Genomic DNA, 12,139 nt, shown 5'->3' with positions numbered 1-12,139 from the left:
TGGTCAGAGATGCTAAGTAACTTGCCCCACAACTATAACTAGTAAGTGGAGTTGGGCCCCGGCATTCTGGCCCCAGACGCTGTGCTCTTAACAGCTGCCTCACACCCCTTTTCCACTGATACATGCAAGAAAATCCACGTGATTCTCAGCATGATTTTTGCTGAGCCCTTCCAAGGAGGCTGAAAGGAACAGAGGATACATTACTGCATGGAACACACAGGAAATATTTTATTAGTTTCCAGATGAAGCAAAGTATAGAGCACAAATATTTCAGTAGAGCTCCACAGTTCTCCTCAGGGAGCCCACTCTAGCATCCATGGCCCCCCAGTCAAGGTACCGCCTGTAGTCCCCTGGCCTCAGCAGGTACTGCCGCTCCCAGTAGTTGGGCAGCTCATAGAGGACCCAGGAGCCCTCCAGTACATTGAAGGAGTGGATCTCACTGAGGTGGAAGCGGTGGTGAAGAGAGGAGCAGTCCTCAGTGATCTCCACCATCTGGCCCCTATAATCCTCTTGCTCATAGATCCTGAGCCTGTGGGAGCTGGCCCGGGGGTTCAGCAAACAGCAGATGAGGGAAAGTCAGAAAACCTGACCTCATTTCAGCAGGCACTCCTGGGGAATGGACTTTAAAAAAATCTTTGCTGTATCAAAGGTGACCAAACTAAAAGAAAGAGACTGCTAATACCAGGGGCGCTGTGTACAGTTGGGCAGGTTGTCCACTGTGAAATTCAAGAGGGTGTCATTCCCCATTCATTTGGTATGAATGATGCTCCCTAGGGCTTTTGGTACAATCTACATGAACAGACACACTGGTTCTGCTCAGGACCACTTTCAGGTATTTTATGTATTTGTTTCATTCTCTCCTTTATAGATTTGTGGTGGTTTGGGGCTCTCCCTGTAGGACGTACAAAATAATCAGATTTTGAACAAAAAGATAAATGTGTCCCTGGCAACAGGTATTATTTTGAATCTCAATAACATTAGAAGCTAGAGGGAGAGGAGGTTGAATTGCTTTTACCCAAGCAAGGCACAGATTGGTGGCAATTCAGGAAGAGAGTCCAGCCTGGGCAATCCCTTCATCCGTGCCTTTCTGCTTTAAGCCCTGCTGCTCTAACATGCTGAAAAGCAAGAGCCGTCACAAAGACTAGGTTTCAGTTCTCAGCTCCAACATGTGCTCCTGCAAATCAGTTTTAGGTAATAACCAAAAATGGAAGTTCAAGATCTTGAAAGAGGCCTGTACAGCATCAAAGAGTATAAAATCTTTAGAAAAATAGAAAGTTAGGCTGTTTCTCCTGAGCTATTCCTGCCTTTCTCTCTTGAGCTGTTCTTCCTTCATCTGCTTGTTTCTTTCCCTTGTCGCAGTATGTTTCCTCTTCCACCACTAAAACCCTCTTTAGGAAAGATTCTCAAAAGCAATTCCTCTTGTGGTATGCACAACTGCTAATAAGGTATTTTACATTGGTCAGCATTCCGTGTTTGCAAAGGACTGACACGTTGCTTCATTTTTTCTTCACAACACCCTGGAACATGTGGAGCAACATTAATGCCTTTTCCCTTTTTACTAGAAAACTAAAGACTGGATCTTACAGTCTGTAATTAGAAGAGTTGGAACTTGAAATTAGAAATCTAAGTTTTTGGGCTCCAATGCCAGACTGGGTCCTTATCAAGCTATTAAACCCTGTGAGGGGATTTCAGACTTCACAAAAGTGGTTCATTTTCCCAGGACTCTGTCACAGTCAACTTAGGGAATCCCTAACTGTGAAATTCCAGGCTGCTGGGGCTTCATTTAGGTAACAGTGTGCCTTCCAGGAGCTATTGGAATCTCGTCGTTGGTTACTGGTTTGCCCAATCAGAAGGCAGGACTTGAGAGGCCCTTGATGTTCATAATGATAGTTAATACTCGGGGGTGGGGATTGGCCTGTGCCAGGTGCCCTCCTTTCACCCTCATTGCAACCTTAGAAAGGAACTACTCTTATTAGTCCTAATTCATAGGTGAAGAGTACCGAGCTTAGGTACTCTTCAAGAAGTAGACAAGTACCTAGTTCTGGACCACCTGAGCGCAAGGAATTAATCTGTTGCTCATTCATCACCTGTGGCATAGACGCTCTGAGCTAATGCCACACACAACTTATTTCCAGTAGAGGTGAATTTGACTTTAGCAAAATAAAATAAAGTGTCCAGTTAAAAGCACTGCATCACATACTTTTTCAGTGGGAGGAATACCTTACGGTTGTTAATAAAGGAAAAGAGAATATAGTTAGAGCCAGAAAAAAGAAGGCTGCCATCCCATCCCATAGCCTGTCATGTGAATCATCCATGTGGATCACTGATGCGACTCGAGGGCACGGAAGGGACCCGGCCGGACTGCACTCATGTGGGGGATGAGGCGGCAGGAGCGGACCGAGTCGCTGAGGCCCATCCACTGCTGGTGGTCGGCATAGTCGCCGCGGTGCAGGAAGTACTGGAGGCCCGCGTAGTTGGGCTGCTCATAGAGCATCCAGCAGCCGCTGTCCACGCGCACCGAGTTGCAGCGGCTCAAGTAGGGCTGCAGGGTGGGGTGGTCGCTGCTGCATTCGTGGCGGCCCTGGAAGCCCCGGTCCTCGTAGAGGGTGATCTGCAAGGCAAGGCGAGGCAAGGCGAGGGCTCACAGGCCTTCCCCTGCCCCAGTCTCCGGCCCGCACCATGCAGGGAGCTACTGGGGGCGCAGGCTGGGCTCACCTTCCCCATGGCTGGCTGGGCGCACTGCGGGGCTGAGCAGGTGGGGCGGTATTGTCGGGTGTTGTCATTGTTTGAAGATGAATTAAGGGATGATGGTTTATTTTTAAAAACCATTGATGATTAATAGTTATTCATGATGCTTTTTAAATTTCAAGTTTACTTTTAATCTAATGTATATAGCTTTGTGTGGAACAGATCCCTTTTTAAGTAAAACTTTCCATAAGACTGAAAATAAATAGCATGTCTGTCTATAAATACATATGTATATATGTACATATGTACATATATGTATGTATCTATGTACATATGTACATATATGTATGTATCTATGTACATATGTACATATATGTATGTATCTATGTACATATGTATGTATCTATGTACATATGTAGGTATATATGTACATATGTAGATATATGTATGTATATATGTATATATGTACATATATGTATGTATATATGTACGTACATATATGTACATATGTATGTATATATGTATATATGTACATATGTGTATATAGACAGACATGCTATGTATTTTCAGTCTAATGGAAAGTTTTACTTAAAAAGGGATTTTTTTTATATATGTATACATATAGACAGATATATATAAATATATCTATATCTGTATATAAATATATATAAATATATAATATATATTAGTTATATATAATATATAATATATATATTAAGAAATCATGGATAAGATTTTTTTCTTTTTTTTGTATGAACAAAAGAAGATAAATAGCATAAAATACATTAGGCACAAATCTTAGTAGGAATATTATTTTAAAATCTGGCACAAATCTTAGTAGGAATATTATTTTAAAATCTATATTTATCCTCTCCTCCCCAAAAGCTCTACTAAAGCACTTAAGCTTTTCCTCTAAGCTCTGGGGGTAGAGGGGTGGGACTCACAAATAGTCATAGAAAATAATGCAAAGTAAAATGAAGAATTCAACTGCTGTCAAATAAAGAATGATTACTAAGTATGTTGATGAAGAAAATGAAATACTTGAGATCACCAGGGTCTCAAAAGTACTTTCTCCTAAAGGCTCATAGCATGTTTACCCAAAGGGATTTGGAAAAACCTGCTTCTTCCAACTGCTTTATTATTTGAACCATTTGATCAATGTTGAAACTATTCCCAAGACAAAATTCAAGTAATAAATTTTCTAATAACTGGATTTCTTCCTGAAGTATGTTTTTAAGCCATTTTGAGGATAAAATATTTAAAGCCATTATCTTCCCACTCTAAGTTATATGAACTCTGTAACTGAGTTTGTCTCAGTAAAAGGCAGTTGCAATTTCCTAACACTGATCACAGAAAATTACCGAGGTTCTCAAAAGAGAACTAAAATTATAAAATTAAAAACATTGGTTTCTAAAAACACTGTAATAGAATATTTGTAATATAGTTAAATATTTGGTCTGTGAGTTTTTAAATATAATGTATAATATGCATTTGCATATAATTAACCTTATGATAATAATTCACAAAATTCTACTGGCATCCTTTTATACAAAATGAAGATGTTCAGTTTAGAGATCTCAGAGATTTTAGAGGCCATCTTTATCATAAATTTCTATTTGTCACCAAAGAAGGAAAAACAGGTATCAGATAGCATGTTTATGTTTATTCTATTTTTAAAAACTGGAAATTAGGATACAAAAAAGTATGTCAGACTTGCTGTTGCATTCCCAAATTACCATTTAAAGGATAAAGCAACTGTTTGCTCAGATGTAAATTACCTTCACTATATTTGCTCCTTAGAGAAATTTCTTTCAAACGCCTATCTTAGTAAGTGTTGAGATAATTAAACCACCTTTTCTTAGAAAGCAAGGATGTAAGATAGCTGCTTTGAATAAAATAATTGAATATTTCTTTCCACAGTCTTACTCTAGTTAATATCTGATTTCTAAAATTCTTCTCAAACACTGTCTTCTTCTTATTGTTCTTTTTTAAAACAGCTTTATTGAAGTATTATTGACACATACAAAGAAATGTACATATTTAATGAGAATTTGATGAGTTTGGACATACACAAACACCCATAATACCATCACTACAATCAAGGTAACAGACATATCTAGTACTTCCCAAAGTTTCCTCATGCCCTTCCTTTTTTATTTTGTTTTATTTTCATGTCAAGAACATTTAACACAATATCTTTACTTTTTTTTTTTCAATGCACAATACCATATTATTAACTACAGGCCCTGTGTTGTACAGTGGATCCCAAAATCTTACTCATCTTGTGTAACGGAATCGTTATATTGATTAAACAACTCCTCACTTCCTTCACCTCCAAGCCCCCGGAAACTGCTATTGTATTCTCTGTTTCTGTGAGTTTGACTATTAAACATACCTCATAAAAGTGGTTTCGTGAAGTATTTGTTCTGAAACTGGCTTATTTCACTTAACATAATGTTCTCCAGCTTCATGCATGTTGTCACCAATGGCAGGACTTTCTTTTCTTTCTTTCTTTTTTTTTTTTTTTTAGGCTGAATTATAGTCTGTTGTATGTATATACCACATTTTCTTCATCATTCATCTGTGGAATGACACAAATTGTTTCCATATCTTGGTTATTGTGAATAATGCTACAGTGAACTTGGGAGTGCATTTTCTTTTCAAGATCCTGATTTCAATTACTTGAGGTAAATACCTGTAAGAGAGATTGCTACATTATCTGGTAGTTCTATTTTTAATTTTGAGAAGAAACTCCATGCTATTTTTCATATCTACTGCACCATTTCACATTCCCACCAACAGTGTATAAATAATTCCAAATTTTCCACATCCTTACCAACACTTATCTTGTATTTTTTTATAACTACTGTCCTAACAAATGTGAGCTGATATCTCATTATAGTTTTGATTTGCATTTCTCTGATAATTAGTGATGTTTAACAAGTTTTCATTTACCTGTTGATCATCTATATGCCTTCTGTAAAGAAGCATCTGTTCAAATCCTTTTCTCACTTTCTCCCTGTGTTATTTGAATGCCAGACATTGTGAATTTTACAGTTTGATGGGTGCAGGGTTTTTTGTTTTTTTTTTCTTCAGTCATTCTAAATAGTGACTTACTTAATTTTGTTGCACAGTTATGTTACATGATTCAGTTAGATCAGTTAGAACCTTTAAATATTCTTTTAGGCTTTTGGAATACTATACCCAATGCTGTGTGTGTTTGAGCCCTCTTTGCTCTGGCTGGTGGGAACAGGAATGATAGCGATAGCTAACCCTGTGTGAGCTCTGGGAATCTTGTTAGCCCCATGTTACAAAGTTACTAAATAGACATCGGAAAGATTAATAGAAGGTGATGACAAAGAGAGTCACAGTAGGTCTAGATTATTAATGGGAACAGGGAGAGAACATAGCAAATGGAAGACATGCTCATGAGTGGATCACAATCATAGGCCAGATGCAATTGTGCTATTGCCATGTAAGCATCTCAGAGCACGAGTATAGTATCTAGCTGTCTCTCCCAGTTCTGACATTGACTAGCAGACAGTTTTGGAATAAACCTTCAGACCTGTTTCCTCTGGAGAATACATGTTGGACTCCTGCTAATTTATGAGCTTTACCTAAAGACTCTGCCTGAGTAACCTGGAGAAAGAAACTGCACAGAACCTATTGATGACTTATCTTATGGAGAGTCAGTAACAACTATCAGTTGATTTCCATTTTATAGATGATATTTGGCATTCTAGGTATTATTCAGATTACAGATTATTCTAGGTATTATTTCAGAGGAAAGTACTGCCAACAATTCAGATGAAGAATGTTGAACAGCAGAGCTTCTGCACTCAGCCAACTAGTAGATTTTCAAATATAAGATTAAATAAATTATTTTAAGCAAAAGGACAAAGACAAACTCCTCAGATTAGACTAAAAGGAATATTCATGGCTTACCTTCATATAAACTAGGGCATTGAAATTTAAAGAGATTATTTAAAATAAGAAGGAAATATAGATGAGGTCAAGTTCTCATCCTTGTCTTTCCTCCTTCACTTATGCATCTAGGTTAATCCCTTCATGAGGAGATTTAAACCTTTTGTATGTAAGTTCATTCTGCCCTCTTTTAGCATCTCCTTGCTTTTAGATCTGTCTGCTCAGATTTAATTTGAGGTGAGTTTCTACATTATTATTCTGAGTTTAAGAGAACTAGAATTCTGAATCAACCGCTATTTCACCCAGAAGCAGTAGGTACAGTCAGTTTCCTGGAGGACTGTGATACCACAAGATGAATTGTTCATGTGTGACTACAGCAAAAGAGCTGGAAAATTCTTAACAAATTAATAGTAAATTAAGAACAAGTTCAAACCTGAGGCATTCTATTGCTTTGACTATTCCAGGGTGTTTCATTCATTGAGTAATTACAAAGGCAGATTACTGAACCAAGTCATAAAATGAAGACTGGCCTTCCAGAAACTATATTCTCTTCTCACGGTATTTTAAAATGAGGTTTCTTTTATTAATATTCTTCACCTGTTTTACCCCAAAAGATAAGCAAGTAAAAAAGCCTTACATAGTATCAAAGGATATACTAGCTCAATGAAAAAAAAAATACATTAATGTCAAATATTTTGTTATGTGTGATTCCCTGTTACTGCAAATTATAAAGGCCCAAGAGACCTAACTATGTATTTCCAAACCAACAAAACAAACAAAAGCGGTGATCTGAGAGAAGACTGGAGATGTTAAAACTGTATTCTCAAGACTATATAGATTGACTGTGAAATTATTTTTCCAATAAATAAATCTGGGACAACTAGAGATCAATGGTTTTCTAACATGTGGGAGAGGAGAGGATATACATTATTCAGTACTGTTTTCATAGAATTTATAAAAGTTTTATACAGTGTTTTGATACCAGATTTTTGGGGTTTCTATTAAAGCATTTAGAGTATTCCAATAATCCTCTTTCTTTTTTGCATGGTGCTGGTGAACATCTGGTCCCATTATTTTCTTCTGTATTTCCACATAGACTATAAAGCTTTCATTATACATTCTTTCAATCAATGTGTATTTATCTCACCAATTCTGTTCAGCGCCATTGCTCTTTCTGCTTGACCTGGAATATATATTCCACTTTGTTTAGTGGACTTGTTACAAAACACTAATGAAGTAACATTCCTGCCCAGCTCACCAGCAGTAGTGGAGAAAATAAAAATCGTTTATCTGCATTTCAATTTCATTCAACTCAGGTCAATTCAGTGGGCATATTTAAACACTTATCATGTGCTTATCATTATGTTAATATATAGCAGTCACACATCAAAGATACTTATCAGGTACAGTGCTTTGTATTATTTCATTTATTCTCACAAAACTTCGCCATTTCTTTTCTCCGTTTTATAGGTGAGAAGACTAAGGCATCACTGTATCATATTGCTTTATGTAGTTACGAGAATCAGATGAGCAAATAATCTAGCAAATTGCCTACCTTGTAAGTTTTTAATAAATATTTTCTCCCACTATGTTTTTTACAGTTATCCAACTGAATGACCAGGTAGAAAATTCAGAGAAGTGTCATCCATGATTTTAGTAAATAATAAATACAGACACTACTGCCTGAAGAACATCAGGCAGAGGAGAGACAGAGGCTCCCATTATAAGTGGAGCTTGCTACACTAAGTGTCTTTACCCAGCAAACCCAGTGTTCTAGAGTATGATTTTCATTTGTTACTGTGGAAAATTGCAAGTGAATTGAGAATCTTCTGGTTGGAGACATTGCAAATTCCTTTAGTGCCTCAATCTCATGCTCCTTTGGAAGATTGCACATACCCTGCTTTAGGGAGCTGATTTTTCCTTTTTTAAAAATTCTCTTGTGAAGAAGAATTCTCTACCTCCCTTAACAAAATATTTGGTGTCTTGTTATACTTTAGGTCAGGAAACACTTCCTTGAAACTCAAACTCATCTCTTCTGTGTTTAGTAGAAAAGCAGCATGATAATATATGGAATTTCTTTACTAGAAGGGACTTTGGAAATCATTTGAATGAACATTCGGATTTTGCAGATGAGGTAAAACAATTGTGTCAGAATCCAGATTAGAACTTAGTTTCCTTTATTTTTAGTTCAACATTCTTTCTACTCTGCCATTCTGTCTCCTTATGGCTAAACAGAGTCCACTTCCATTCACTGCATGAAAGGTGGCACATTTGTATGTCTGCCATAGAAGTTTCAACAAGTTCCCATAATACTCAATATTACTACCACTCCACAATGTTATTATTTTTTAGAAATCATAGGTAAATGAACCTCACTGACATAGGTTTGCATACATTTACAAAAATAAAAATGGCTTCTTAAAAGGAGCCAATTCGTAGCTTGATTAAGTCAGTCCATTAATCCCATAGATGTTCAGCTCCACACAAGAGACCACATGAAACTTCATGATTATCTCAGGAATTTTATTATTGATATTTCTGATGCAGAAAACAACCACTAAATCTTCAGTTGGTGCCCCGGAACCAAAAAAAAAGTTCGTTGCAAGAGGAAAATAAACACAGCCTTATTGAGTATTATTAAAAAGAGGTGAAAGTCTCTCAGGCACAAGAAAAAGACTTGGTGGAATTGATCGGTAACACAGAGAGATCAGAGGGCAAATGATCCACACTTGAATAGGCATGGAGACCAAAATTCCAAAGGAGAAGAGAAATTTGAGAAATAGAAAAAATTTAAAGAATATCTGGACAAGCCAATACTAGCTATACAACTGGATGAGGAGTAAATCACAGATTTCCATGTCTTCTTTATAAAGCTTTTGTTTTCCAAATGAATCCATGTTAAATTTATAATTTTTAAAAACCTTGACCATATGCACACATGTGGTTTTGTCAGTTTTTTGTTGGATGAGAAATAAACAGAGATAGGAATTCTCTCTAAAGATAATGTTCAGAACAAAAAACACACAATTAACTTATTAAATTGAAAAAAGAGTTTCTAGAAAGCTGGCTGGAAATAGGGCTATCCCTGTGAGGTACAGAAAAGGAGCATATGGATGGTGCTTAACACTAACTTAAATTACTTCCAAGCCACCATTTTCATTTAATTAATTGTTATTTTATTCAGGTCCCAGTAGGTAGTTTCCAACTTTTTACTGCAGTGAACAATTCTACAGTGAGTATCCTTGTGAGCAGAACCTTCCTTCCAGGATGTTAATACTACTTCTACCATCTGCATTCCTGACCTGAAAAGTTCAGCTTATTTCTATCTTACTTTTCTTGCCTTAGACAGGTCTTTGGTTTGAGAATGTCACTTTGACATTGCCCAGGCTTTAGAGTTTCCCCAGTAAAATCTTAAGGAGAGCAGCAGGAACATTGCTAATGGGATTTAAAGCATGAGAAAAACAATCACAAATTTCTACTCCCTGAGGTGAACGCTTTGCATTTTAGGATGGGCTCTTTAAAAAGTATTCAATTAGGAAAAGAGGAAGTCAGATTGTCCCTGTTTGCAGATGACGTGACTGTATATTTAGAAAACCCCATCATCTCAGCCCCAAATCTCCTTAAGCTGATAAGCAACTTTAGCAAAGTCTCAGGATACAAAATCAATGTGCAAAAATCACAAGCATTCTTATACCCCAATAACAGACAAACAGAGAGCCAAATCAAAAGTGAACTCCCATTCACAATTGCTTCAAAGAGAACAAAATAGGAATCCAACTTACAAGGGATGTGAAGGACCTCTTCAAGGAGAACTACAAACCACTGCTCAACGAAATAAAAGAGGACACAAAAAAGTGGAAGAACATTCCATGCTCATGGATAGGAAGAATCAATATCGTGAAAATGGCCATACTGCTCAAGGTAATTTATAGATTCAATGCCACCCCCATCAAGCTACCAATGACTTTCTTCACAGAATTGGAAAAAACAACTTTAAAGTACATATGGAACCAAAAAAGAGCCCACATTGCCAAGACAATCCTAAGCCAAAAGAACAAAGCTGGAGGCATCACGCTACCTGACTTCAAACTATACTACAAAGCTACAGTAACCAAAACAGCATGGTACTGGTACCAAAACAGAGATATAGATCAATAGAACAGATAGAGCCCCCGGAAATAACACCACACATCTACAACCACCTGATCTTTGACAAACCTACAAAAACAAGCAATGGGGAAAGGATTCCCTATTTAATAAATGGTGCTGGGAAAACTGGCTAGCCATATGTAGAAAGCTGAAACTGGATCCCTTCCTTACATCTTATACAAAAATTAATTCAAGATGGATTAAAGACTTACATTTTAGACCTAAAACCATAAAAACCCTAGAAGAAAACCTGGGTAATACCATTCAGGACATAGGCATGGGCAAGGACTTCATGTCTAAAACACCAAAAGCAGTGGCAACAAAAGCCAAAATTGACAAATGGGATCTAATTAAACTAAAGAGCTTCTGCACAGCAAAAGAAACTACCATCAGAGTGAACAGGCAACCTACAGAATGGGAGAAAATTTTTGCAATCTACTCATCTGACAAAAGGCTAATATCCAGAATCTACAAAGAACTCAAACAAATTTACAAGAAAAAAAAAACCCCATCGAAAAGTGGGCAAAGTGTATGAACAGACACTTCTCAAAAGAAGACATTTATGCAGCCAAAAGACACACGAAAGAATGCTCATCATCACTGGCCATCAGAGAAATGCAAATCAAAACCACAATGAGATACCATCTCAGACCAGTTAGAATAGCAATCATTAAAAAGTCAGGAAACAGCAGGTGCTGGAGAGGATGTGGAGAAATAGGAACACTTTCACACTGTTGGTGGGACTGTAAACTAGTTCAACCATTGTGGAAGACAGTGTGGCAATTCCTCAAGGATCTAGAACTAGAAATACCATTTGACCCAGCCATCCCATTACTGGGTATATACCCAAAGGATTATAAATCATGCTGCTATAAAGACACATGCACACATATGTTCATTGCGGCACTATTCACAATAGCAAAGACTTGGAACCAACCCAAATGTCCACCAATGATAGACTGGATTAAGAAAATGTGGCACATATCCACCATAGAATACTATGCAGCCATGAGAAAGGATGAGTTCATGTCCTTTGTAGGGCCATGGATGAAGCTGGAAACCATCATTCTCAGCAACCTATCACAAGGACAAAAAACCAAACACTGCATGTTCTCACTCATAGGTGGGAATTGAACAATGAGAACACTTGGACACAGGAAGGGGAACATCACACACCGGGGCCTGTCGTGGGGTGGGGGAATGGGGGAGGGATAGGAGATATACCTAATGTAAATGATGAGTTAATGGATGCAGCACACCAACATGGCACATATATACATATGTAACAAACCTGCACGTTGTGCACATGTACCCTAGAACTTCAAGTATAATAATAAAAAAAAGTGATAGAAATCCAAAAAAAAATTGTGTGTAAAGA

At 37.4% G+C, this 12,139-nt stretch overlaps 1 protein-coding gene across 2 annotated transcripts; it reads right to left on the bottom strand.

Moving 5' to 3' along the window:
* Positions 1 to 270: 270 nt before the first annotated feature.
* Positions 271 to 2,724, bottom strand: LOC100593245 (gamma-crystallin D-like). 2 transcript variants are annotated; one of them, XM_012499242.2, is made up of 3 exons: positions 2,716 to 2,724; positions 2,358 to 2,611; positions 271 to 529 (listed from the first exon to the last, which is right to left on the bottom strand). In XM_012499242.2, exons 1-3 carry the CDS (start codon positions 2,722 to 2,724, stop codon positions 271 to 273), a joined length of 522 nt encoding a protein of 173 aa, XP_012354696.2. The 2 variants fall into 2 exon arrangements, with proteins under 2 accessions (XP_012354696.2, XP_003254061.2); XM_003254013.2 differs by having other exon boundaries at positions 271 to 544; positions 2,373 to 2,611.
* Positions 2,725 to 12,139: the final 9,415 nt, after the last annotated feature.

This window comes from Nomascus leucogenys, chromosome 22a, assembly GCF_006542625.1.
Source record: "Nomascus leucogenys isolate Asia chromosome 22a, Asia_NLE_v1, whole genome shotgun sequence".
NCBI lineage: Eukaryota > Metazoa > Chordata > Mammalia > Primates > Hylobatidae > Nomascus > Nomascus leucogenys.
Note: the sequence above shows the minus strand (reverse complement) of the source record. Positions and strands in the feature narration are given on the sequence as shown.